The 26,806-nt window shown below is 42.0% G+C and overlaps 1 protein-coding gene across 1 annotated transcript; it reads left to right on the top strand.

The window, feature by feature from the left end:
• The first annotated feature begins 958 nt into the window (after positions 1–958).
• SERINC3 (serine incorporator 3) lies at positions 959–25,862 on the top strand. Its single transcript, XM_075277062.1, has 10 exons — positions 959–1,119; positions 2,961–3,122; positions 11,617–11,810; positions 13,199–13,278; positions 16,750–16,887; positions 16,989–17,158; positions 19,374–19,464; positions 21,870–22,053; positions 23,306–23,527; positions 24,084–25,862. The coding sequence occupies exons 1-10, from the start codon at positions 1,081–1,083 to the stop codon at positions 24,220–24,222; spliced, it is 1,419 nt and encodes a 472-aa protein (XP_075133163.1). The 5' UTR covers positions 959–1,080; the 3' UTR covers positions 24,223–25,862.
• The last annotated feature ends 944 nt before the right edge of the window (positions 25,863–26,806 follow it).

Genomic DNA, 26,806 nt, shown 5'->3' on the forward strand with positions numbered 1-26,806 from the left:
CCAACATACAGTCCCATGTAACTACATCACTCTCTCCCCTCAGCCTCACCCAACATGCAGTCCCATGTAACTACATCATTCTCTCCCCTCAGCCTCACCCAACATGCAGTCCCATGTAACTACATCATTCTCTCCCCTCAGCCTCACCCAACATGCAGTCCCATGTAACTACATCATTCTCTCCCCTCAGCCTCACCCAACATGCAGTCCCATGTAACTACATCATTCTCTCCCCTCAGCCTCACCCAACATGCAGTCCCATGTAACTACATCATTCTCTCCCCTCAGCCTCACCCAACATGCAGTCCCATGTAACTACATCATTCTCTCCCCTCAGCCTCATCCAACATGCAGTCCCATGTAACTACATCATTCTCTCCCCTCAGCCTCATCCAACATGCAGTCCCATGTAACTACATCATTCTCTCCCCTCAGCCTCATCCAACATGCAGTCCCATGTAACTACATCACTCTCTCCCCTCAGCCTCACCCAACATGCAGTCCCATGTAACTACATCACTCCTTCCCTCAGCTTCACCCAACATGCAGTCCCATGTAACTACATCACTCTCTCCCCTCATCCAACATGCCGTCTCATGTAGAACAAACCTGTTTCTCCCCTTCCATCCTCCATTACCACGCTACAATGCCCTCTGCTTTCTGTTCTCCAGCTCCATGTGCTCTGCTCCGGCTTCCTCTATACAGCACCGAGCAGTGAGGGCCGAAACCCCGCCCTCATTTGAGAGGCCACGCCCCTTCCTGTGACATCATACCTACCAGGAGCAACTCCATTCTAGTCACGACCATTATGGTATAAGAAGCTGAGTAACGCGCTTGCGCATTACAATGACGCTACCTAAGGAAATTCCCCGATTCGTGTTTCACAGGCTGCAGTCCAGAACGCATGCGCAAGTGTTCTGGTCTAAAGATTGTGGGAGGAGGTCTGCAGATGAGGTGACGTCATTACGCAGAGAGGCGCAGTGTCTGGGAGAACAGGAAAGAGAGAGAGACTGAGGAGACGGGCGGTGCTGTGTTCGTGTAAACAAAAGTCTTGTGCTTGCCGGAGCTCCTGCCTGTACCATGGGGGGCGTCCTGGGGATCTGCTCTATCGCCAGTTGGGTAAGGAAATGGTTGCCAGACTTGCTGACCACTGTTATGGGTGAAGGGTGGGGTACCAAACAGCTGTTGTACTGGGCAGGATGATTTCCCGGTAATCCTGGGGGTTGGGCAGAGTCCAGTCAGTTTTACTTTCTGGGTCCTTACTATGACTGTCCGGTTATGACTATGGTCAGTGTCTTTAGTGACCCGACCGAGCTCTAGCTATAAAGAATCCTTTTTGTGTTCATTGTAAACCTTCTTCCTTATAGACAGAAATCTCACCCTGTGATACATACAGGGATATTCGGCAGATCTCATTGACCTTTGCTATTTTGCGTTGTAGGAAGTAAGTCATCCTAGTCACCTAGTGATCTGCAGTCCAGCCAAGCATGCTGGGAGTTGTAGTTTTGTAAGCCACATACCACCCCAGTAATCTGTTTTAGTGCTAATTTCAGCACCTCTCTGCCTTCTCGTATTTATAGAGCTGTCAGCAGGATTTTTGGTGCAGAAAATGTATCAACCCCTAAAGGCGTTAATCTTCATCCTGGTCACTAGCTGAGGAGCCATATTGATCACCCAGTCAGCTATCGCTAGGGAATTTGTGTGTCAAACAGCCCTTCTCTGTGACCTCCACCTTCATCATTTATCTGGAGCTTGTCAAAGGGTGATACTGTGTCATTTACTCAGCAGACATTGGGGTTGGACAATCACTTACTTCGAATGCTATATGAATCCCCTGTTGTGATTTGGCGTATTATATTATATGCAAGGTGACACCTAATGCAGATTGTAAATACCATTTGGGAGCCTTAAAGGGGTGTTCCAACTCATGATTATAATATATAATACTACTTCTCAGGTTTGTATAACAAATCTTTACTCACTCCTACCAGGGACCTCTGTTTCCGTAGCTATGTTTGCCTCTACACAGGTCATCTGGCTGTTTGTGCCAGGTGCCCATTGCAGCCATTCTCAGACCTCTCAGTCACAGTGGGGGTCTAACTGTTGGGATCCAATGATAGATCAGGGATCCTTGCACCCCTCAGAATGCAGTGACCAATGTGTGTGATTGCAGCTCATACATTCAGTTTGTGACCAATGAGGACAGCAGAGTGGGATGCCCCTTTTCTAGTGATCATGGATAGTCCAGTCAATCAGAATCCTACAGATTTATCAGTTATTACTGGAATTCCCTCTTTAAAGGGGTCTCCCATGTACATAACCATTTTTAAATGTGTAGATAATTAAAAGGTAAACATTTTTGCAAATATAAGTAATTTAAACATTTTGCAGAGTTTTAAAGATATTCTCAAAAATATCTTGTGGTCACAAGTTGTTGTCTTGATCGGTTGGCAGTGGATATGACCATAGATGCAGTACCTTTCTATGATCAGAAAATAATCCATGACTTCCTTATCGTGGCCGGGATATCTTCTGATACATGTAGTGTCCATGTCTGATAACCCGGCTACAATAAGAAAATCATGCCTGGGTTCCTGACAAGTTCCAGACCATAGAAAGTTTCTGCATTTGTGGTTGTATCCATTGGCAACCGATCAAGACAACAGACTGTCACCACTAAGATAGTTGGAGAAAATCTTTAAAACTCTGCAGAATTTTTTTACTGCTTATATTTGCAAAAATGTTTAACTTGTAATTATCTACAAATATAGATATGATTATGTACATTATGTACATGTACATCTACATACATATATATTAAACCCCTTTAAGTTTGTAACTGTGATGGATTCTCATGTGACTTGTATTCTGTGGTGGATGATATCTTCTGCATTCAACATGTGAGTCTCAGCTGATGGAACTAAAACCATTAATCTCTAAATTTATTTATTTATTTGCAGATTCCATGCCTATGCAGCAGTGCCACGTGTATACTATGTCGCTGCTGCCCCAACTCCAGCAATTCCACCGTGACCCGTCTTATTTATGCATTCCTCATGTTCCTGGGTACAGTGCTGTCCATTGTAATGCTATCACCAGGAATATCTGACCAGTTAAAGAGAGTAAGTTTTATAAGCTCTTAATCCCAGGCACCATTGTTTTTCTGAAATGCTGTTTAAATAGCTCAGTTATTTTGTTAAAAGAATTTATAGACTGACTTTATCCACCAGTGCAAAGAACAGTGCCCAACTTTATGGGCATTTATGGTTTACCTTTATATAGAGCAGGAGTTGTCAACTTTGGCACTTCAGCTGCTCTAAAACTGCAACCCCCAACATTCACTCACTGGCTCAGGAACTTTAAGAGCAGCGGAGCAACTACGCTGTTGGGAGTTGTAGTTCCACAACTGCTTGAGTGCCAGTAGTACACATCTTTTTTTCAAAGGAAATATGTCACTTATTCATGAGGCATTAAAGGAACTATATTTACACCGGCTCATATCGAATGGTCCTGAGCATGTTACTCGCTCTACTTCTATTTCATCTCTTTGCCCATATAGGGCAAATTTGATGATTCTGTCAATCATTGCTGTAGAGTCGGTAGGCTAAAACACTGTAATCAAATTCTCTTGTTTTCTTTTGGATGGAATGAGACATGATGCTGCCTTTATATATTGTTGAACCTGTGTACTGAGAGCAGAAGGATGGAAGGATGATGTCATCTTCCATGGGCTTTAATGATGCTGCTTGACTAAAGGCTAGTAACCAGCAATCTACATAATTGTGACATGATGAGCCTCTTACTCCATGTGATTTCTACAAGTCTGAGAACCGGTTGGTTATAAGAAATGAATCTGTGCTGCCTATCATTACAAGTATATTGGATGTAGTGTGCTAGGTCTTGTTTCCTGTTTTGTTATTTTGGTTACATTCAGCAGATGTAAAGGGTCTCTTTCAAATTCCTTAAGATTTCAGCTTGCTTCTCTGTGATCAGCAGGATATGACAAGTGAGAGATTGGTTATTTACAGGCTATTTCTGGAAACTGCCCCTGTAATTATTTACAAGTAGAAGCATTGGCAGCCTCGGTATTGAATGCTGCAATCGTAGCACTGTGGCAGCAATGTAATGGCGCTACATGAAAGGGATATGCAAAAGTGCCCTCCTTGGTGGAAAAGCAGACATTGCTCTAGCGCTATCTTTTGAAAGGTGCCTTCTTATAGATCAATGCCTGATTTTCTGATATCTAGTAGCATAATCTGGGAATAAAGCTAAGACAGAATAACTCCTGCATAAAGACAGACAGCTGTCTCGAGGTTATTGCCTCTTATTAATGCGAAACAGTGTTGGTTGGATGTGAGGTCCCAGATGAGAGCCAGAAGGGAGTACTATGTCTCATTAAGGCGACGGCTCTAGAGCAAGCTCCCCTTTTCCACCAAGGAGGGCTTATTTGCATATTCCTTTCCCAGATTATTTAGCAGGGCATGCATGGACTAATAAGTCCCTGTATGTGGTAATTTACAAGATAACAATCAAGATAACTGGTATATGTGGTATTTGGGATCTGGTGTTTCACATGTCCCTCATGTTACCATCAACAATACTATGCTCATGTACTGTAATACCTTCTGATTAACTCTTCCTTTACCATTAACACGGCAACCAATAAGATTAACACAAAGATACAATGTTTAAGATTTAGAAATTGTCTATTACTTAGTCACATGACAACAAGCGATATGCATGTGTTTGGTGATGTCATAAGTATAACATCCTGTACACCTGAATTGGCAGGTTTGTTAGGCTGTGTGTACCTGGCTGCAGTTTATAATGTGAATGTTCACGGGTCATTCCGTGTCAAGTGAACCAATGATTTTTCCCTGTATATTTTTAATCCTTTTGAGATTTTGTTATTTGGTAATAGTGTGTCAGAGAATGCAAAATGTGAAGAAAAAAAAATTCTAGAATTTTTTTTTGATTTTTAATTGATTTTCAAAGTTCAGAAAAAGTGCAAATTTCTGTGTTGCCTGCCTTTACATTTCTCCTCATAACTTAAGCTAGGAAAAAGATAGAGAAACAAAATAAACGCCATTCTACTCAGAACTATACAGGCTTTCACCAAATATGTCACAAGAGTATCTTTGTAAATATTTTACCCATGTGAACGCAAATGCAAAATTTTAAAACGCATTTCCGAAAAAAAACGTTTTATTTAAAAATTTCAAAAAATGCACATGGGCCTGCTATGCCCTTAGCCACATCTGTACCAAAATTCAAGTTGGGATCGCGATGGGATAATATTTTAAAACATAACTATTACAGTGTCATTCCGAAAATCTTGAATTCAGATCTGTTCAGCCTGTGGTCTAAAAGTGTGGGGTCTATATGTGAGATATGTACAGAGAATGATCCACCTCACAAAGTGTCAGACTAGCAGTATACAGGTCCTGTAATATGACACTAGAGTGGGACCATGTATCTCAGGGCTCGTTCACATCTGCGGCCCGGTCTCCGTACTTAGGTTTCCGTTTCCTGCCTAAAACACAGGCAGGATACGGAAACCTGCAGGAGACTTTCTCACCCATTCATTTGAATGGGTGAGAAAGCTGTCCGGCCGTGCGCGGCAGTGAGCGTTTTGCGCTCTCCGCCGCGAAACCGGGTTTTATAATCCAGACACAGAGTCGGACATGCAGTACTCTGTGTCCGGATAAAAAAATCCGGTTTCGCGGCGGAGAGCGCAAAACGCTCACCGCCGCGCACGGCCGGACCCGGTCTATGGTTTCCGTCTTCTGGCATGCAGAAGACGGAAACCATAGTACGGAGACCCTGAACGCAGGTGTGAACCCAGCGTCAGAGGTGTGTTTCTGGTAGGACACTTATTGTAGTGCACCTCCGATAACCACAAGAAGGGAGGTTCCAATCTTCATGTTTGATGCATGTCCCTTATTATTAAAGGTAGAGTAGAGTAATTAATACAGAAGTCATGTTGTTATGAACCCATCCAAGGGACTCAGCAATACCACACTTTCATTCCATGTAGTGAAACAGAAATAAAAAAAGGATTTTGTCATTCAGCAATGACAGTGAAGTCCATGAAGTGGTAGAAGGCGGCACAAGATTGGCAATGGATGACATAACTGGTTATGTGACCTGTGAATATGATCAGCGCTGGTGGCTGGCTACTGTACTCTCCAAAGATTGTGAAAATGAAGACAATAAAATTGACTTTTTTGTATCCTTCTGGTCCAGCACCATCCTTTATCCAAGAAAACCAGACATTTTACAAGTCAACAAAAATCAGATATTAACTCAGGTGGCGCCTAACACCATGACAGGCTATACATACTCTTTGACACAAAAGAAAATGGCCATTGCTAGTAAGCGCTTATGGACAAGATTACATTTCACTCACTAGAAAGGACAAATTGATGATAAAAGGCCAGTAGTTTAAAAATGTCCTATTAATTGTTTGATTAGTTCATATTTTATAGAATGAGGATTTATCTACTGGACTATTTTTCTTAATAAATTACATGTTTAGTGATATAATAAAAAACAATTGTTACATGTAGAAATAGGTGTTATAAATATTGGTTCTTGTACTCTTGTTAACATATAATTAGGATGAGACTATTTAGAAAATCACACTTGAGGATATGAGCAGCTTTTTTCTTTCGGTTTGTTCAATGCATTCAGGTTGAAAATGCTGAACAAGTGGTGTTCTGATGATAAGATGTATTTGTTCTGGCACTTACAGTATTTGTTTTTTATGTTTTTTTCATTGTTGCATATAAATGTTGAATTCAGCAAGTTGTAATTTGAAAAGAAAAAAGGAAGAAGCTCACACAAACATAAAATCAGATGATTCAAGGCTTAAAAAAAAAATTTAAAAAAATTGATCCCAATTTGGTCCTAAGTTGAAAACCTGTACAAATATAACCAAGAACACAAGTAACACAAATGCATTTTTTCACAATTTTAAAACGTACGTTTTTTCACAATTGCGCCTTAAAATTTTGAATTTGATTTCTCCAAAACAAAATATAAAGAAACCTCGTCTTGTGACATATCAAATGAAAGCCAGTACCGCTCTGAGAAAAATGATGCCTCTCCCACCTATTTATCTTAATTCTAGCCCAAGATATGTTAAAAAATGTAAAGCCATACCAGGCCAAAATTCACACTTTTTCAAAACTTTAGAAGTCTATAAAAAATTAACTGATGAAGAAAAAAATTCAAAACTTTTTATTTGTAATTAACTTAAGTTGTACTTCATAAAAAATAAAAATAAAAAAAATCTAAAGACGTCAGGTAAAAAAAATATTCCTATTTGGATCACTTGATATGGAATGACCCTCACAGTGGTGATTCAACAATCTCATTGTCCATCATTTTGGTGACTTGACCAATAATTATGCCTCATTCTCAATTGGAGGGGCATTTAGTGGGTCACCTTTGTACATCTTATATAATAGAGGTCCCCCAGTATTGAACCATGAATCACCTGGTACTAGGCCACAGGTTCCCTTAAGTGACAACCCCCCCCCCCTCCCCAATTCTTTGGTTTTCTGAAATGTACAATTATTGTGCTTTCAGAGCAGTGATGGGGTGGCGGGACCTCCTCTTGCGCACAGCTTGTGCACATCTTCATTACCATGCCATAGAATAGAGGCCAAGGTTCCAGGAGGAAAATAGAAGGTGTACACAGGCTGTGTACTATATACAATGCATCAAAACATTGAATGGTATGTGGGAGAAGGGAGATTAAAACCTATGGGGTCACTATTACTGTAATAGTGCTCCCTCCATCCTGCATGTAATAGTATTATTAATGTGTGGTAGGGGGGCTTTTACCCATGGAGGGAGGTACTGTTACCTGTGAGGTTACCATAACTTAATGACTATTTCCCCCCACCCCTGGGTCAGGCCACAGAAAATATTGTCTTGAATGAAATTGGTCCTTGGTACAGAAATGACGGAGACCTTAGTCTTATAAGATTGGTTTGATAACCGAATCTCTTTGTATTTTAGTCATTAGTGCTTCCATCCAGGGCAGGACAGATTGTCGAAGACTGATTTACTTTTCTATTTATTTTACTAGCTAGAGTAAAGGATTTGCAGGTTTCCTGGCACATTGCTATTTTGTCTCCTGGGATTTGTCCACCCCTTTTCCAATACATCAACATAGAAATATATTACAAGGGTTTTCAAATCTTTAAAATAATATGCAGAAGGATTAGTCATTGCTGATGTGCTGTCTGTAGCTGAGATTTCTTATATAAGACAGTCACACGTGCATGCTGTTTAACTCATGCTTGTGTGATGGCCCCTTTCTTGTTCTTCTCTCCTCTCGCCTCATTGTAGTAGAGGTTGTTACACATAACTTGCCTCTTATCTTTTCTACCCTCTACCTCTCCCCCTTATGTCCTTGTGGCAGTCTTAGTAGGGCCAGGCGAGTAGCTAATGTACTAAGCTACATGTATCAGAATTCTGGCTTGACTTTCAAGTCTTCCACTGCCTGAATGTACAGTGTAAAAAAACAAGAAAAAGAGAACAGCACCGAGCTGTATCTAGTGTAGTAATTTTGGTGAGAGACAGCACAATGAAAGTACATTAAAACTCTCACCTGGACGGGTTGTGAAATATTCACAACTACTTATAGCGCTTAGGAACCGATCATAGGGGGTTCCCTCCCTGGGTGGATTGGAGCAGCAGATATCTAGTCACTGGTGGTGAGGACAAACAATGCAAGGACCAAAGAACAGATTGTTCTTTGGTCCTTGCATTGAATGTACAGTGTGGAATCTCGTGTCTGGGATGTCACATTTGGAGGTTTGTGTGTTTTTTTTTTGTTTTTTTTCATAAACTTCATACTTTGGCCAAATATTTTTTTTTTCTTATTTAAGGCGCTGAGCTTCAGTATGGTACCAAGATTGATTAGGTTATGGCGGAGCAGGGACAGTTACAATTTGCAATCTACAATCTGTCTGTCTAAAGGTCAGCCAGGGGTCCGTGTATTTAGGAAAGTGTTCCTGGTCATTTTAGCCCAATCAACAGATGAAGTCAAAATTCAGCACCCAATACAAAAATATTAAAAATCAAACATAACTTTTAATAAAAAACTAAAAAAAACCATGACTCCATAAGTATGGTGTACAAGACTTATGTGTTTCAGGAAAAAATATTTTTGTATTGGGTGCTGAATTTTTACTTCATCTGTTTATACACACCATAATGTGTTTTTTATGCTTCCCATTAATTTCAATGGGTTTTTCAAGGTGGAATCTGCAGGGACCATAAAAACCTGAGGATGGTTCAGAGACCCACATTGACCTGACAGATTAGTTTAACCAGACAAATTTATGTGACTACATGTGTCCTTCATTGTGCCATGTATAATGGCACCAAATATGTGTGCTTAACCCAATTTACGTCATCAGTGCAATACCTTAAAACAAAGGCCCAAATTTTTTTCTGGAGTGCCTCTTGCCCTTTAGGGCTCATTCACATCTGTGCCCGGTCTCCGTTCTGCAGGTTTCCGTTTCCTGCACAAAACAAGGCAGGAGACGGAAACCTGCAGGCATCTTTCAAACCCATTCATTTGAATGGGTTTGAAAAGTGTCCGGCTGTGAGCGCCAGTGAGTGTTTTATGCTCTCCGCGGCGAAACCGTTTTTTTTTAAAGTGGACACAGTCGGACCGGCCGGACTCGGCATGACAGGTTTGTGTTTTCTGCATGCAGAAGACGGAAACCTGATAACGGAGTGCTGAACGCTGGTGTGAACCCAGCGTCAGTGGTATGCAGTGTTGTGGATAAAATAACTGTTGCTCTAGATTAATATTATGCTTATTGTCCAAGTAAATGGTTACAATACAAATTATGAGTCACATGCAAGTAGCATATATGAAGCTTCAAGTAATGTTATAATGAACTACTTGGATTCCAGCCCAACTAGGAGCAGGCACGGTTGTGATATGGTTCTTATCGCAGGAATTACAGATGGGATCGTGGGATGTTAGTCTCTGAGTCCGCAGTGCCTTGTTAGACATGTTGATACACTCAAGGCTGTGCCTTCTTGTCTTAGCCAAGGCCAAATAACACTCTCCAACATTCTTGCGTAGATTTGTAATTTGTTCTTAAAGGGGCTCTATCAACAAAATTTTGCTGCATGAGCCTCACATATGCATGAATAGCCTTTAATTCAGGCACTGCTAATCTTATTTTAAACCCCCTTCCTGTTTTAAAATAAAACTATAAAAACATATAGGTAAATCATACCTGAACGTGCACCCTGGGCAGTGATGTACGATCCGACGTCATCTTCTGGCACGCCTACCTTTTCTTTCTTCTTTCGGCGACGCCCTCCGAATTGGATTTCAACCAATTGAATTTGAACCGCCGGAAGAGGATGAAGATTAAGCCGGGGAAGAGCCAGGACCGGAGGGCGTCGCCGAAAGAAGAAGAGAGAAGAGGTAGGCGTGCCAGAAGATGACGTCAGATCGTGCATCACTGCCCAGGGTGCACGTTCAGGTATGATTTACATATATGTTTTTATAGTTTTATTTTAAAATGGGACGGGGGGTTTAAAATAAAATTAGCGGTGCCTGAATAGCCTTTTTAAAGACAACTAGCCATTCACATTGGAACTCTAATCATCAGTAAGCCCAGGCAGCATGAAAACAAAGGTGCTGAAAATAAAAAGTGAAAATAGAGTAAAAAAAAATACTTCGGAGCTATAAAGGATTCATCGGGTGAGCGCACATAAGAGCTTTTTGAGTGTTTTTTAGGGTCTTTAATAAACCATTATGTATAATGGACGGAAGACCGTTCTTCCTGCATTGCCTTTAATAATGGTTTCAGTATGCATTATCTAATGACAAAGCACTCGTCTTCAGTAGTCCCTGTTTTGGCTTTGTAATTGAAGCACTTCCTCTCTTCATTTTTACAGCACAAGTGGTGCTGGATGGCGTTTGTGACTTTCACTTTGAGGAATGTTCCTATAGAAAATGATCTATTGTTAGAATTACTTTTTTATGCTAATAGACGTATTAATACATGTTTAGAGTCCTGATCTGTAATAAATAAATCGTAAAATTCAGCAGTTTTCATACTGGCACCTACTAGCATTCTGACACTTTCTATTCTGTACTCTAATATAAAAAAAAACAAAAAAAACTTTGTAAGTCTTCAGTAGGTGATACCTTTTTTAATGGCTAACTCTATGCATTGTTCTTTTCAATTTTCAGCAGTTGTCTAATTTATAATATCACACACTGAATTGTAATGAAAGGTAACACCTCTGTCTGTACCATAGGTCTCAATAGATATCGCCACACCATTGCATCTTTGCTTCATGTGGCTGTAAAGCATTTCCAAATGCTGTAAACTACAGCTCAGGCAAGATGCCCCCCTCCTCCCACCATAATCGTGTACTAAAATTGAAAAAGAAAATGTTTCACTATCTAGTTTTAATTCTTTTTTTTTTTTTTTTTTTTTTTTTAAATCTCTCTCTAGATAGATTAGGTAATTCCTTACAAAAATTTAAAGTGATGCATTCTATTTAAGCTCCATAGTGCGAAGCTGACAGACTTGGTCTTATTGCTTGCTTTATGTTTTATAGATTCCAGGCTTTTGTGAAAATGGATTTGGCACAGAACTCCCCCATGTGAACGGATATGTGAATTGTAATGTGCTGGTTGGATACAAGGCGGTTTATCGAGTCAGCTTTGCCATGTCCATATTCTTCCTGGTCTTTTCCTTGCTGATGATCGGAGTCAAGACAAGCAAAGACCCCCGGGGTGCTATCCATAATGGGTAATGTTGGATGGGGACAACAAAATAACATAGTCCTGAGATTTGATTGGGTTGGAATTGTAACAACCTCTCCTCCACTTTGATGGCCTCCATACCTACTTCCAGTGGTATTGGTACTTGCACACGTTATAAACATACCCATGTCCCTCGTCTGTGTATAGTGGCTGCTGAGAATATGGCCTTTTATTGTATATACAAAATAGAAGTTTGGTGCGTCAAGGGTTAGACTTCACCAACAGTATAGCAAAAGACATTAAACAGAGGAGACCATTTTTACCGCACATGCACTAGATTTCAAACCATTGGTGCATGTGTGAGATATGGTTTAGAAAGCGGACATGCTGGCTGAGGAGGGAGGTGTCACTAAGAGTGGGGAGGGGGTTACAAGGCAGCAAGAGGAGCAAATGAACAATCTGGAGCACTGAGGGCAGCTATGTTGCTCCAGACTACTATGCGCTATAGTGCTCTAAGGCTCCGTTCCCACGGAGTAATGCGCCACACATTCAGACACATGTCAAAGTGTGAGCGCTCAAAACAGATCCCATTCACTTCAATGTGTGCCGGCTTACGGGCGCTACACATTGAAATCAATGGGAGGCTTTTTATCCCATTGTTTTCAATGTGTAGCGTCAGTAAGCCGGCACACATTGAAATGAATGGAATCTGTTTTGAGCGCTCACACTCTGACACGTGTCTGAAAGCGCGGCGCGGTACTCCATGGGAACGGAGCCTAATATGGTGGTGTGAATATAGCGCCTGATGAGATTTCAGCATAACTCCTTGGTAGTTTGGAGGGATGGATCCGCCCCCTTTGCTCCAGATTACTAACTTGTGTGAAACGAATGAATATCTCTGCAATGAAGCCGTGAATTCTCATGAGGAAAATAGGTGTTAAGTCAGGATCACATGTATATATCGAACTGTGGTCCTGTTTTAATGTACTTCATTCTAATAACAGGCTCTCCCCATACATGGATCATATCAGCGTTCATGGTTACAATGACCTAGGGCTGGAGGCTTCATCAAATTAGATTATTTATTTCAGTTTTCATCAACACTGTGAAATCGGTGTCAGCACTGCCCCTGAGTCTCATATATTCCAAGCAGGCTTTCTGCTTCCACCTCAAGCTGTGTTCATCACTGTAGTCAATAGTTGGGTGGTAGATAAGGACGCCTGCACCAAATATGACTACTTCTCACTCAGCCAGCTCTCTGAACTTTATAGACAAAAAATAAAGTCTCAGAAAAAATAAGATGTTAATTTTAGGCTAAATTACCCATTCCTACATTGAACCTTGCGGTATACATTAACCATCTTGAATTTTATGACCACTATGAGAGTGCCCCTCTTCTTGTTTTGAACAATTTACCTTTTATTTCTGTTATAGGTTCTGGTTCTTTAAAGTATTGGCCATTGTTGGTATTATGGTGGGAGCTTTTTACATTCCAGAAGGACCTTTCACAAGAGGTAAATGTCACAATTTCATCATCCGTTCCCATTATGAAGTACAGTAGCGTTATATTATGGTCTGCCAGGTAATGCTTCTCACCTAAGTCTGTGAAAGAAGTACAATAGATAATTTTTCTTGCACTGATAAGAAGCTCCATCCCGAATTATAGTTCTTACTCACTGTTCTACTTATGGAATCACTGTGTACATACATTACATCACTTATTCTGGACTAGTCCTGAGTTGGTTTCTAGAATTTTACAGAGCTGCACTCCCTACTCTGCTGGTGGAGTGAATGGGACATTTTTAACAATACTGTATCGAAAACTACGAATCCCACCCCTAGTTGTATGCTTATTTATGATTCTGTTGTACAGACCTTAATATGTTTGGTGCACTTTTGGTTGTGCTAAAAAAAAATCTGTCTCATGTTCTGGGTGTCTTACCACATAAATACAACAATTCTAATGATAATATAATAATACTACTAATAATAAACTGATATAGCACCAACATATTTCATAACACTTTACAAATCAGAGGACACATGAACAGACAATATGAGACACTACAATGTGACAAAGATATAAACGTATCAGACAATAGGAGTGAGGGCCCTGTTCTCAAGGAATTTTTAATGAGACTACATCAGAGATAGAGGATGGCGAGTAGGGAAGATCATCTTACTGTGTGTGGGCTACTGATTAAATGACATTGGAAATTGTGCAGGGACCTCCAAGGTTTATTTTAATGTGAACATGCAGACATTACAATGTCTGTGGTAATAATGCTATAATAATGTGTTAATAATTGTCGCTCACTACATAATATAAGCAATCTCAACATTTAGAATACAATCTCAATAACTACTAGTATAGAACATGGTTCACACTATCGTTCAGTTTTTTGTCCTTCATGTCCACTTGGGGACCCGAAAGATGGCAACCCTGTCCGCTTAATAAGTGGTTACATGCAGAAACTTGCGGACCCCATAGACCAGAGGTCAACAACGACCGGGCCGCGGTCCAGTACCAGGCCATTTATCACTTGGTGCTGGGCCAGTCCGATCATTGTGGATATCTGGCTACTAGATGTCACTGAAGCTTTTAAGCTGCGTGTAATACATAGTGTAGGAGCATCGGCAGACACCTGGTACAGAACCTATTGTAGAGAGTGATTTGCTGGTGTAGCCTACATCAGGCATGTCAAACATGTGGCCCGCGGGCCGCATGTGGCCCTTTACAGGCATATCTGCGGCCCGCACAAAGGTCTCTGCCTGCTCTGCCCCCTCCTCCCCACACGCCGGGTGACGTGGCCACGTAATCAGGCCCGCACCCGAAGTGTGCCTGCGTCCTATGTGGTCTCACAAGACCGCTGCGCAGGCTGAAGAGCAGAAGCAGGTAAGCTTCTGCAGAAGAAATTGTGATTTTTCAAGTATTTAACCCCCATCCTATGGATAGGGGATAAATACTAGATTTATGATGATAGGGGGGTTGGAGTGCTGGGAAAGGGTTGGGGTGCTGGGAGAGGGGCGCATTTTGATGTCTGTCTGGCCCTTCCTTGGGCTTGAGGACTGTTTTTTTCCCACCCACCTTGTAATTCTTTCACTTGGGGGTTAATTGGAGCATTAGTCTGTAGTGCAACCCCCAAGTGCAAGAATTGCAAGTGGGTGGGAAAAAAACAGTCCTCAGGCCCAAGGAAGGGCCAGACATCCAGAATCCCCCCTTCCCCAGCACCCCCCTTCCCCAGCACTCCAACCCTTCCCCAGCACTCCAACACAATAATGGTGTCTCCCAGCTTTAACTGAGGTGCCATTTTACCGGCAATCGCCGGCACCTGGAGCAAGATTCGGGGCCTGCGTGCATTTTTATGGCAGCCGGGAGCCTTGTGAGGCTCCAGCCTGTCATTCTATACTTTCTATTGTAGGCTACTCTATGTAGCCTGCATTAGAAATGCCGGATTGTTGCGATGCATGGTATTAGTGATCAGTCCCCGAGGCCCTAGCCATTACCTGCTGTGTGCGGCCCTCGCAACAACCTCTTGTTACTCATGTGGCCCTCGGGGTACCCTGAGTTTGACATGCCTGGCCTACATCAGCAGATGACTTTCCATTTACCTAGTATTAATGCAGCTGCACAGGATCTGTTCTGACACACAAGATGTGTGCATATTCTATGTTACTGCTGGAACATTAACTTTGGGCTGGGGAACAGCATAGAAGATGCACACATCCTGTGTGCTACAACAGATCCCTGGAGAGCTGCATTAGTGACCAGGTAAGTATAATTTAAAGGGATTCTATCATTAAAATCACATCTTTTTCTTGATCACACATAGGAATAGCCTTAAGAAAGGCTATTCTTCTCCTAGCTTTAGATGTCTTCTCTGCGCCGCCGTTCAGTAGAAATCCCGGCTTTTGTCCGTATGCAGATGAGTTATCTCCCAGCACTGGGGGCAGTCCCCAGTGCTCAAACAGCACTGGGGCGTCCCCAATGCTGCGAGATAAATCTCCAGCGCCGCCTGTATCTTCTTCAGGAATGGCCTCTCTGCGCGGATTCTTCCAGTCCTGGGTTTCAACCTTCTAGGCCTCGGGCAGAGCTGACTGCACTTACATGCAGCCATTTTTTTGTGGCCACTTACCCCAGCTTACTGTGTAAGCGGCCACAAGAAAATAGCCGCATACATCAGGCGGGCATGCGCAGTCGGCTCTGCCTGAGGGGGAGGGGGGGCTGTTATTAGCTGTTATAGCAACCCTAATGAAGCCCCACTTCCTCTCCCCTTGCTGGTCAAAACCCCACCTCCAGGTGGGCCAATGGGAAGATGACCTACATGTAAGCATAGACTGTGTGATCAGCCTGGTTTCCGCTGAAAACGGACAAAAGTCTTTGCAGGACTTTTCTCTGCGCCAAGCAGAGTCTGGATACAGGAAGTGAGGCTGTGATGCCACTGGCCTGCACCACCCATCAGCACACTGCACCTTTCAGCAGGCATTGCCAACAAGTTTCCCTGAGCACCAACTCCCCATTCTCTTCTCCTTTACAGTGTTGTGTTTGTGTATGTCACACAGATGTTGCTGTACTGATCCTGGTCCATAGGGTGGGTGTGTAGCCAAACTAGTTAGGTGGCACAACAGGTCCACAATTCGCTGCCAGTCTCACAGGGCTTTATCATTTCAGGCATAAGACAGGGACACAACCGCCAAATTCAATTGAATAGCATGAAGAGGTACAGCTGAATCGGGCCATTGTATCCCTAAAAAACATACATATGTGCAATATAAATTGTATATGCTAACTGGTGCTAGTCCTTGCTGTTACCTCATAGTAACACCATACGAAATAACAAGTGCATTTTAAAGGGAAGAATAGCTACTTATATAAAAGTGTTGTCTTTATGTGAGCCAAACCTAAATGTCCCTCAGCAACGCAGGTATCTGATATCTCATGACTGACTTTATTCATCTTGCTGCATTCTTTATTGTCATTTCAGCGTGGTTCGTGATCGGCGCCTTTGGGGCCGCATGCTTCATCGTCATTCAGTTGGTTCTGCTCGTTGACTTTGCTCATTCAGTGAATGAATCTTGGGTTGAGCGCATGGAGGAAGGGAATTCAAAATGCTGGTATGCAGGTAGGGAGATCTGCATGAGAATCTTTTTATAAGGACTTTATGTGATATGTATGACTGGAGTACGGGATCTAACCCTTGACATTGTTTTCTGCACCGGTTAGTCCTGCTGACGGTTACCAGCCTGCTGTACATCTTGTCGCTCGTTGCCATCGTCCTCTTCTATGTGTTCTACACCATACCCAGCGGCTGCACAGAGAACAAGTTCTTCATCAGTTTCAACATGATCCTGTGCGTCATAGTATCCATCGTCTCTATTCTTCCTAAAGTACAGGTACTGCGCTTCTCCATCTGCTTCTTGCTTTATGGGACGTACAGGAACATTAGATTTTGGTCAGATAGCTGAGCAGGAAGGCCTGGGCTCTCTAGATAGCTTCATAGAATGTCTGAAATAAAACCACATAATATTTAGAGCGGCACCATGTAAAAGTGCAAATCTATAGGGTCCGGCAGTTTATTCCTCTGGCAACCATCAAAAAGAGGCAGCACTCAAAAATATTGAAAAAGAACTGATCTGAATTTATTCCAAGAAATGCATATAATGTGTGTATAGATTACGGCAATTTTTACTTTTCCTAGCCCTGATAATTTTTTATAGTATATCATTACTGGCATCGGTGTAAATAGAATGGGGCAGATTTTCTGGTAGTGTCTAATACTGCACACTAAGCAATCTGAAAATATGACTTATTACAGTGGTTGTTGCTGGGTAATAGACCTTTGCACTCAGTTTAGTCTAAATTCACACTACCTTTTTTTTTTTTTTTTTTTTAACCAAAAACTTTGGCCCATTTTTAGGGACATAATGTTGTATCTTCATTTCTGTAAAGACACACCCTTTATCATCTACACTTAAAAAGTGCCAATGACAATGAATGTTGTACAGTGCGTGTAAGCCAGTTTTTTTTTTTTTTTTTGCTACAAATTGTTCCAGTATTCTGTAAATGTTCCCGAAAATGTACAAGCAGTTGCAATTGTACTATATATCCTATGGCATTGATGCTGGTATATGTACCCATCAGCTATAACATTCAAACCATTTGTGTAATATTGTATAGGGCTCCCTTGTACTACTGAAACAGATGTCCTGTGGTATCTGACACTAAAGCATTGATAGCAGAAACTCTAAACAGGTATTCCTAATGCACAAGATATGCAATAAAATTATAACTAAGGGGCATTCACACGGAGTAAAGTGGCGCTGATTCTGCCTTGATAACTCACGGCAGAATCAGCGCTGATAAAGACTCCTATTGACTTCAATGGGTTCCATTTTCCGCGTGGAACACATTGAAATCAATGGGTTAAAAAGCCTCTCATTAATTTCAATGTGTTCCATGCGAAAAACGGAACCCATCGAAGTCAGTGGGAGTCTTTTTATCAGCGCTGATTCTGCCGCGATTTATCGTGTCAGAATCAGTGCCACTTTACTTCGTGTGAATGCCCCCTTACTCTGGGTCTCGCCTATGGAAACTGGGGAACACCTGACTCATCTGATGTCTCATTTTGAGAATTAGTGTGAGTGCATGTCCATGGCGCACTCCATTCACTGTTATTGAAGTTGCAGAGGTAGCTGAGGCTAGATGATAATGGGGGTCACCAGGTGTCTGTCGGCTTAGATAAATTTTTATTCTGAAACCGGTGGAGAGAAAAGTCCTCTGTTCAGGATTTTTCTCTGCCAATTCTCATCGGCTTCTGTGAGAAAATGTGAACCTAGCCTAAGCATTTTGGTCATCAGGCAGGTTGGAGGATACTCATTTAGGAAATAAGTTTGGGTTCTGGAGGTGCCACAGCATCTATCAGACTTTTATATACATACAGATCAACATGCAGAAGTTGCAAGGCAATTTGCATCAGATTTACTCCCATGAACATTGAAGCCTTAAAGAGATTTTTCATGGTTACATTATTGATGGACTAGACTTTGGATAGAGACTATCAATATCAAACTGTTCGGCTCTCCGCACCCCCACCAATCTGATATTGATGGCCTGTCCTAAGAATAGATGCTCTTTATTGTAACCTTGGAAAACTCCTTTAATGTTATGGCTGAGCAGTGTATACCTTAGTGGTCCTGATATTATATAATTTAATTTAAAGCAAGGCTGCAGTTTAGTAGTTCTTGTCATATAATATCTGCCATGTCTGTGTGTTGACCATCTATAGTGGGCCAGCCGTATGGTTGCTAGGAAAGAAACAGGGGAGGTTGTTGGGAGGTGGCATAGTTTTTTTTTTTTTCTTCCCCCCCCCCCCTTTCTTTCCCTAGTGCTGCTCTCACACTGTATCAGCGATCAGTGAGTGTTACAATGATAATCCCGCCCCCACCAGTACAACATGGCTGCCATATTTTTTCCAATGCTTTTACTGATACAACCCCTTCAACTGACCCCTATTTTAAGTAACCTAATACTGATGAATGTCTCTGCCCTCCGATGATGATACATTTCTAAATAGAAGTGACACAATAGTGCTTTTTCTTCACATTGCAGGAATATCAGCCACGATCTGGCCTCCTTCAGTCCTCCATGATTACATTGTATACTATGTATCTGACCTGGTCTGCTATGTCCAATGAGCCAGGTGAGTGAAATTTTTTTAGATGAAAAACTTTTAATTGAAGACGTCCTGTGGTTCTTGGTGAAAGTTCCTTTGTGTTCTGGAGCTTGTGTTATCATAGGGGCATTGTTCTTCCCTGTGGTAGGATCTGTTCCTGGGTTTGGTTATGAGACATGAAAGTGTAGATCTTCTTAAAATTAATGTGTGTATAACTGTAGGGCTAGTCAGCAGTTTCATTTCATTGGTGAATATCCACGATGGGAAGGGGGAGATTTATTAAGTATGGTGTTTTGTTATAGTTCGATTTGCCTGAATTATTAAGAGACTCCAGCCTGTTATTAATTTAGGCAACCCCTTGTGCCTCCAAGCAAATATGCTTCAGTCAGGAACGTCTGTAGATTTCAGGTAGGGATAGGCGATGTTCTCAAAAAAACTTCTTGGCTTTTGAAGAGTCTGATCGGTTTGATGCAACTTCCTTGTCTTGCCACCAATTGACCTCAATGTCTGTCACATTGCTAGCTAAATGGACTATGGGCAAACATTCTAATAAAGGGTCCATGGTGGGACTTAAAGGGTTGTGCCGTTAAGGACACTTATGCCCCTAGCCACAGGACAGGGAATACGTGTCCAGTTGCCTTGGGCCCAGACCAAAGTGCTCCTTAAGCCCTCCTTGTGAATGAAATGCCAGTACGCTTATTTGTTCGACATTCCATTCACCTCTATGGGTCCATTGGTGCTACCCAAGATTATAGCCCCATCAGCCCCCCATGGAAGCGGCACGTTTCACAAGGAGGCTTTCAATTCCCCATTTTGATTGCTGTGGCTTCATCAGAAGGGATCCAGGAAGTCAGAGGAGGTGAGCAGTTTCACTTCGAGTAGACAGTGCAGCAGAGGGACCGAACCATGCTGGGAGGACTCTGAAGCACCTGGACGGGTGAGTATGATGTGTTTATACTTATTTATTTTTAATTACTCTAACGTGCATTATAACAAAGGGGCAGGGGGTGATTTGACTTTTCATATTAACTTAACTTAATATATTTTTAGCATTCTTATTTTTTTAAGGTAAAATTCATGTACAACTATTGCCGTCATTAGGCTCCCGGTTGCCAGAGCAACCACACCGTCAAACTTGAAGTGCTGAAACTGTTAACAATTTGGGGTAGTGAAGAATGAAAGCAGTGGAACTTGCGGGGTTAATTCAGATACGGGGTTTACCTCTGATCACAGCACCTGAGGGGTTAAAGTGCCTGCAATGAGAGATGTCTCTGGTTGCAGGCACTGCCATCCGGTCTCTGCTGTGTGAAACAGCAGGGACCCCATGGCTGTGGGACTTGCTTAGCTCCAAGGCTCTTGATGTAGGTACCATATTTAAAGGGATCCTATCATATCAGGGGGAGGGGGGTCAGAGGCCGCCTCTAGTATCGGGACTCACCACTAGGGTCCCGAGAACTGTGGTTTTCACCACAACTATCATTAGGGTGGAATAGAAATCTTGGTCTCCTGATGAGCTAGGGAACATAAGCAAAACGCGTAGAGACATACATTCAATGAGATTATCTATTGCATTATCGTAGGCTAGGACTAGTACCCTATTATCAATGGACACTATAAGGTACTAGATGTAGGAGGGCTCCATCTATATGTGGTCTGAATTATGACGGTATGTCTGCAAGTCATGATATTATTGGCTGAGTGCAGGCAGAACCCAGGGAACAGATGAAATACTTGTATATCTGGTTCTTCATCTGCATAAATTTCAGTGTCAGGTGAAACATCTGCACATGCGAGTTACTCACTGAGAACCGGAGAGAGCTTTGTCAGGATACATCTTCCCTGGCAAGTTACCCTCCACATCAGAGCATTAGTGTTTCATTTACTGGGTGTTCTAGTTCACATTTACACCCTAGCAGTATTACTAGCCCAGGGATGTGCTGTGGGGATACTAAATTAGTGGCACAGGTTATGTTCTCTGTTTACAATGGCTGAACCTGTACCCCATTGCCCTCACCCCGTGGCTTTATAGACTAACGACAGGGTGTGGTGTGTTATCACTCGGAGGTGCATACAGTTCAAACTGGTGTAGCTTCATACACCCCCCTGCATCAGAGTATGTTGAACACAGGAGAGCTCCTAATCACCTAAGAGCTAGTGAATGTTTTAAAACTTTTACTGTACAGGGCTGATGTTGGCCTGATTTTAATGTATATCAAATAAAAGTTACATTTTATCTTTTTTGAGGGTACCCCTTTCTAATACATACTGATAATTGGTATTTCTAATCCAAATTTGGTGCTCCGTCTTCATCCTTAATTTTTTTCAAATGTTCAGTCTGTTGTTCTGATCTTCTGGCAGATCCGAAGAATGGACTGAAAAATGTCAGGGTACGCATTGCCTAAATTGCTGTTTTTGTCCCCTTTCTCTACCAGATCGCACTTGTAACCCAAGTTTGATAAGCATCCTGAACAAAATCACTTCTCCAACAATTAGTCCTGGCAATGCATCAACACTGCCTTTTATTCCCACACCGGAGCCCCCCAAGTCACTGCAGTGGTGGGACACTCAAAGCATCATCGGTCTTGTCATGTTTGTGCTGTGTCTTTTGTATTCCAGGTGAGAATCAAAATGCATTATATATGTAAAGCAAGTCCTTGCGGGTGGTGTTTTATTCTAAGTATGATGAAAAAAATTAAAGGGGATTTCCAGGCTTCTTAATTGATTATGACCTATCCTAAGTATAAGTGATCAGTTGAGGATTGGCAGGGTTCTGGCAACCAGACCCTCTGGTGATCAAGTGATCGGAAGTACAGTTATACGGAGACGTCTTCACTAGAGATGAGCGAACACTGTTGGGATCAGCCGATCCGAACAGCACGCACCCATAGAAATTAATGGAAGCACCTGTGACGCCAGCCGGACGCCGGCAAAGTCAGCGTCACAGGTGCTTCCATTCATTTCTATGGGTGCGTGCTGTTTGGATCGGCTGATCCGAACAGTGTTTGCTCATATCTAATCTTCACACAAAACAAAGCACAGCGCCAAACTTTTAACGGTACCTGTGCTTGGTATTACAGCTCAGCCCAGTTTATTTGAATGAAACTGAGCAGCAAACAGGCCATGTGACTGACTGTTATATCGAATGGCCTATGAAGTCAAAGTGGTGCTAATGGAGCGCTGCTGCCACTTCATTCAACTGATCTGCAGAGGTCCTGGGTTCCAGGATAGGTAATCAATTGATAAGCCTAGAAAACTTTTTTTTTTTTTAGGCCGTTGCATCCTATAGAGCAGTATTTTTTTTATTTATTTATTTTAATATATAAAGTGCAAGTACTGTTTACTAATATAGTGCCAACATATTCCACAGTACTTTACAGATAATGTTATCACTCACTGTCCAATATAGGGATCACAATGTACATTCACTTTTTAGTATGTCTCCGGAGTGTGGAAGGAAACACATACAAACATCTTACGGATGTTGTCCTTGGCTGGATTTATATCTAGGACCCCTGCACTGCAAGGAAACAGTGCTGCAGTATAATTGTAGTTCTATTTTTGCGCATGGGGTCTCATAGAAGCTAAAACCTTGTGTTCAATAATATAGTAGATACATTGTAGTAGATATTATTATATACTCCTTTTATTTTTGTACATAGGTGGCAGGATTAGAATAGATATATTCTTGTACTTGGGGATAGGATTGTAGTATTTTTAGCAGTAGAATAGTTAACATTTTTACCTTCACCGTTTACCTTCAACATTTACCTTCAGTTACCTTTGTCAGGAGTAAGTGGGTTTGAGTCAGGAATAGTCAATATATATTCTGACAGGCTGGATTGTGTCTCCCCACCTCTGTTCCTTGCAGCATTCGTAGCTCTACCAGCAGCCAAGTGAGGAAGCTGACTCTTTCTAGTCAAGACACAGCTATGCTGGATGACACCACTGGAAACGGAGATGTTGAGGATGGCGAGGTTCGCCGAGTTGTGGATAATGAGAAGGACGGAGTTCAGTACAGTTACTCCTTTTTCCATTTCATGCTGTGCCTTGCCTCCCTTTATGTTATGATGACCCTCACCAACTGGTACAGGTGAGATCTTCCTATTGTTTTATTAGTTGGGATAAGAGATTGGGTTGGGCTCACAATTTCTGCATCTACAGTAGGTGTTGCTAAGTGGAATTCTGATTAATTCACTGTATGTTTGCAGTAATATTACTTGACACATTAGCTATTACCTGTCGTTTCCAGAAAAAAATTTAAATGATAAAGTAGCAGAATGGTATCTAGAATGATTTGATGGAAAAAGATAAGTGAAGGACTTCTATAAGGCCTTGTTGGCATCTGTGTCAGTAATCCGTTCGTTGGAGTTAGCGTGGGGACCCCCCGAACGGACTACTGAACGCATTGTTAAGCGGTGTGCAGTGAAAGCACATGGATCCCATTCTAGTCTATGGGGTCCGTGTGCTTTCACTGCACACCAGTTGCCAATGCGCAGATGTGAACGAGGCCTAAGGCAGCTCTCCCAATGAAACAAATATCTTATAACTAGATCTGGGCATGAAGGGGTCATAAATGACTTCTTTGGTGATTTGTTTATATCTGTAGCCTTACAAGACCAGATTTAATTGATTTTCTTGAATTACAGCCCCGATGCCGACTTAAACACCATAACAAGCAAGTGGCCAGCCGTCTGGGTGAAGATGGGGTCCAGCTGGGTCTGTCTGCTCCTTTATACCTGGACCCTGATAGCTCCCTGTGTCCTTCCCAACAGGGACTTCAATTAGATGCCTGTAATTCCTGTTTTTTTGGTAACCTCCCTAGTTCCAAAGTTCTGCTTAGACAATTCCATCCAGAGTTTTCTTTTAATGCTTTTCCATTCCAGATACGTTTAATTTGAAGCTTTATAATGTATGTTCTGCTGCTTTAATCTGCTTGTTGAGTTGATGCTTTGTATCACGGAGCAGTTTATTTTGCCTTCATGTCAGTAATATATTGGTTAAATTTTCTATATCAAGATATATATGTGTTCTATTATTATCATTCTGTTTTTTATGCTCTGATTTTCTTTGTATTATTTGTTTAATAGGTGTGTTGTGATGTAGAGCATCGCAGCCCCTACCATGAATGGACATTTCCCAGCTGCTTCTCAAGGTCTATCCTCCCCATTTTGTAATATAAGGGTGTGTTCACATGTTACAGTCTAATGTTTTTGCTGCAATTTGTGGAAGTGCCATTTTAAAAAACTGAAACCACCTTAAAGATATCTCCTGTCCCAACTGAACACTAAACGTTGTTGTGTACTTTAAATTGTGGATCTCTGGGTATGTTCACACAACGTAAGCCCAAATAGTCTGAGATTTTGGTAGGAAATATTTGGGCCTCACAGGGACCATTGATAAAGCTGCGGGGCTGTAGCCAAAGGCATATTTCGAGCATTGGTTATACAACAGCAAGATCCAAAGAGCTTCCTGAGGTTCTACAGAAGCAGAGTTAAAACCACAGTGGGACCAAAGGTGAGCTTCAGACATTGTCCCAAAAACGTCCTGCGGTTCGGTAAAGCCATGGGGTATTGCACCTGGTGAAAAAGCTGTAGAATTGTAACCTTCAGCCTCTAGGGCAAAGAACCATCAGTCTAGGTTACTGACCTAAATAGGGAGCATAATACTGCATGTGGTGCTACCAACCTTTTGACACAGATCCTGTCCCCTAATTAATCTGTGCCTCCTTCTTAGTCCAAAAGTTCTCTGCTTTTTACCTAAAAACAGAACCATCACCAACTGTGCACATGTTTAATACTGTGATGGAGGGAGCACCACCTAAATGAATTCTCTTGCCATGCAGCTTCTCTCAAGTGTATCCATATTAAAGAAGTAAATTTTAATGCTGCCTAAATTTCAGATACGAGTTAAGGTGTTCCAATTGTCCGCACAGCAGAGGTAGCTTACACTTGGCTGAAGCACTTTAGTGAGAATGAAGCCTAAGGCTAGCTGCTCGTGACAAAGTTTCACCTGTGAAACTCGGTCCGTGTGGTAGTCAGATTTACCGGCTTTAATGTCATGCTGGGAGCGGGACCCCTAGAATCCTAATTATATTTGCTGTTAGGAGTCCCAACCCCCAGCAAAATACTGTCCAGTATCAATTACAGTATCGGACAGTATGTTGCTGGGAGGCAGGGACTCCTAATAGCATAGATAACTATACTGCTAAGAGTCCTGCTCCCAGCATGAGGTTCAAGCTGGTAAATCGGGCTAACACATGAACTGAGTCATGTACAGCTAGCCCAACAACATCACTGTCACCATGTAGTAGCCTGGACTATGGCGTGGCTGCCTCTATTGTGTTTAGATCACCTTCAGCTCTTAGATTTGCACTGTAACGTATACACTGTTTAAAGAATTATTTAATAAAATGACCCTTTAATCTAGATGTGTGTCTGCGGGTGTCTATGTTCAAACTCTTTGAATGTATTCAAGTAAAAAGTCACTGATGCACCAGGCCTTGTACTTCAGTTCTATAACAGGTCTGAACTATGCGTAGGTACAACAAAACCCAGGACTCTGCACCTTCATGAATCATACTAATGAGTTTGTCTGTATTAGGTGTTCATACTTAAATGTACAGACAAGTTGTCCAAGTAAAGTGTAGGTTATGAAAGACAGTATATTGAGAGGGGGAGATAATGTGCGGAAGGTTGCTGACCGGTGTGTACAATCTTATGTACAAGTCCCACCATTTATGACTATGAATCAGACAGAAAAGCTCATTCTCAAAAAAAGCAGACAGCAATTGTCACATTTCATCTGGTGTCAGGCTATGCCTATGATGCCATAATACTTTTTTGAATGGGCTTTTCAGTAACTTATTGGGTGCCTGCTGTGATACAATCCCCAATATGCATGATTTACCTTTTAGGGTAAGTTCACACAGCTCCCATTGATTTCAATGGGATTTTTCCAGGAGCCAGGTTTGTTTCGGCTCCCGGTAAAAGCGAGATGCTCATTCTTTTAGGCGGATTCGCCTCGCGACATCCACCTGAAAACACACCCTCCCGACTAGGCCTATTCATTTGGGCCTAATCCGGAGTGGAGTGTGCAAATGGATGCCAGTGCATTGCACCAGCATCCAGTCACAGCTACCCGTATTTTGGACCGGAACCTGAGGTGGCCTCCACCTCAGGTTCCAGTCCAAAAAACCCATGTGCACTTACCCTTTATAGGGAGGTTAAAGAAGAGTGGAGCAAGTATGCATGCTGGGGGTTCGAATTTAAATTCAGGAGCGTAAATTAAGGATATAAGTGCCAAATTACAATTGATTGATTCTGTATAATATGACAATTTGGGCTTGTGTATTAGTTGGATTAACCGGCCC

The sequence above is a fragment of the Leptodactylus fuscus genome, chromosome 6 (assembly GCF_031893055.1).
Source record: "Leptodactylus fuscus isolate aLepFus1 chromosome 6, aLepFus1.hap2, whole genome shotgun sequence".
Classification (NCBI taxonomy): Eukaryota; Metazoa; Chordata; class Amphibia; order Anura; family Leptodactylidae; genus Leptodactylus; species Leptodactylus fuscus.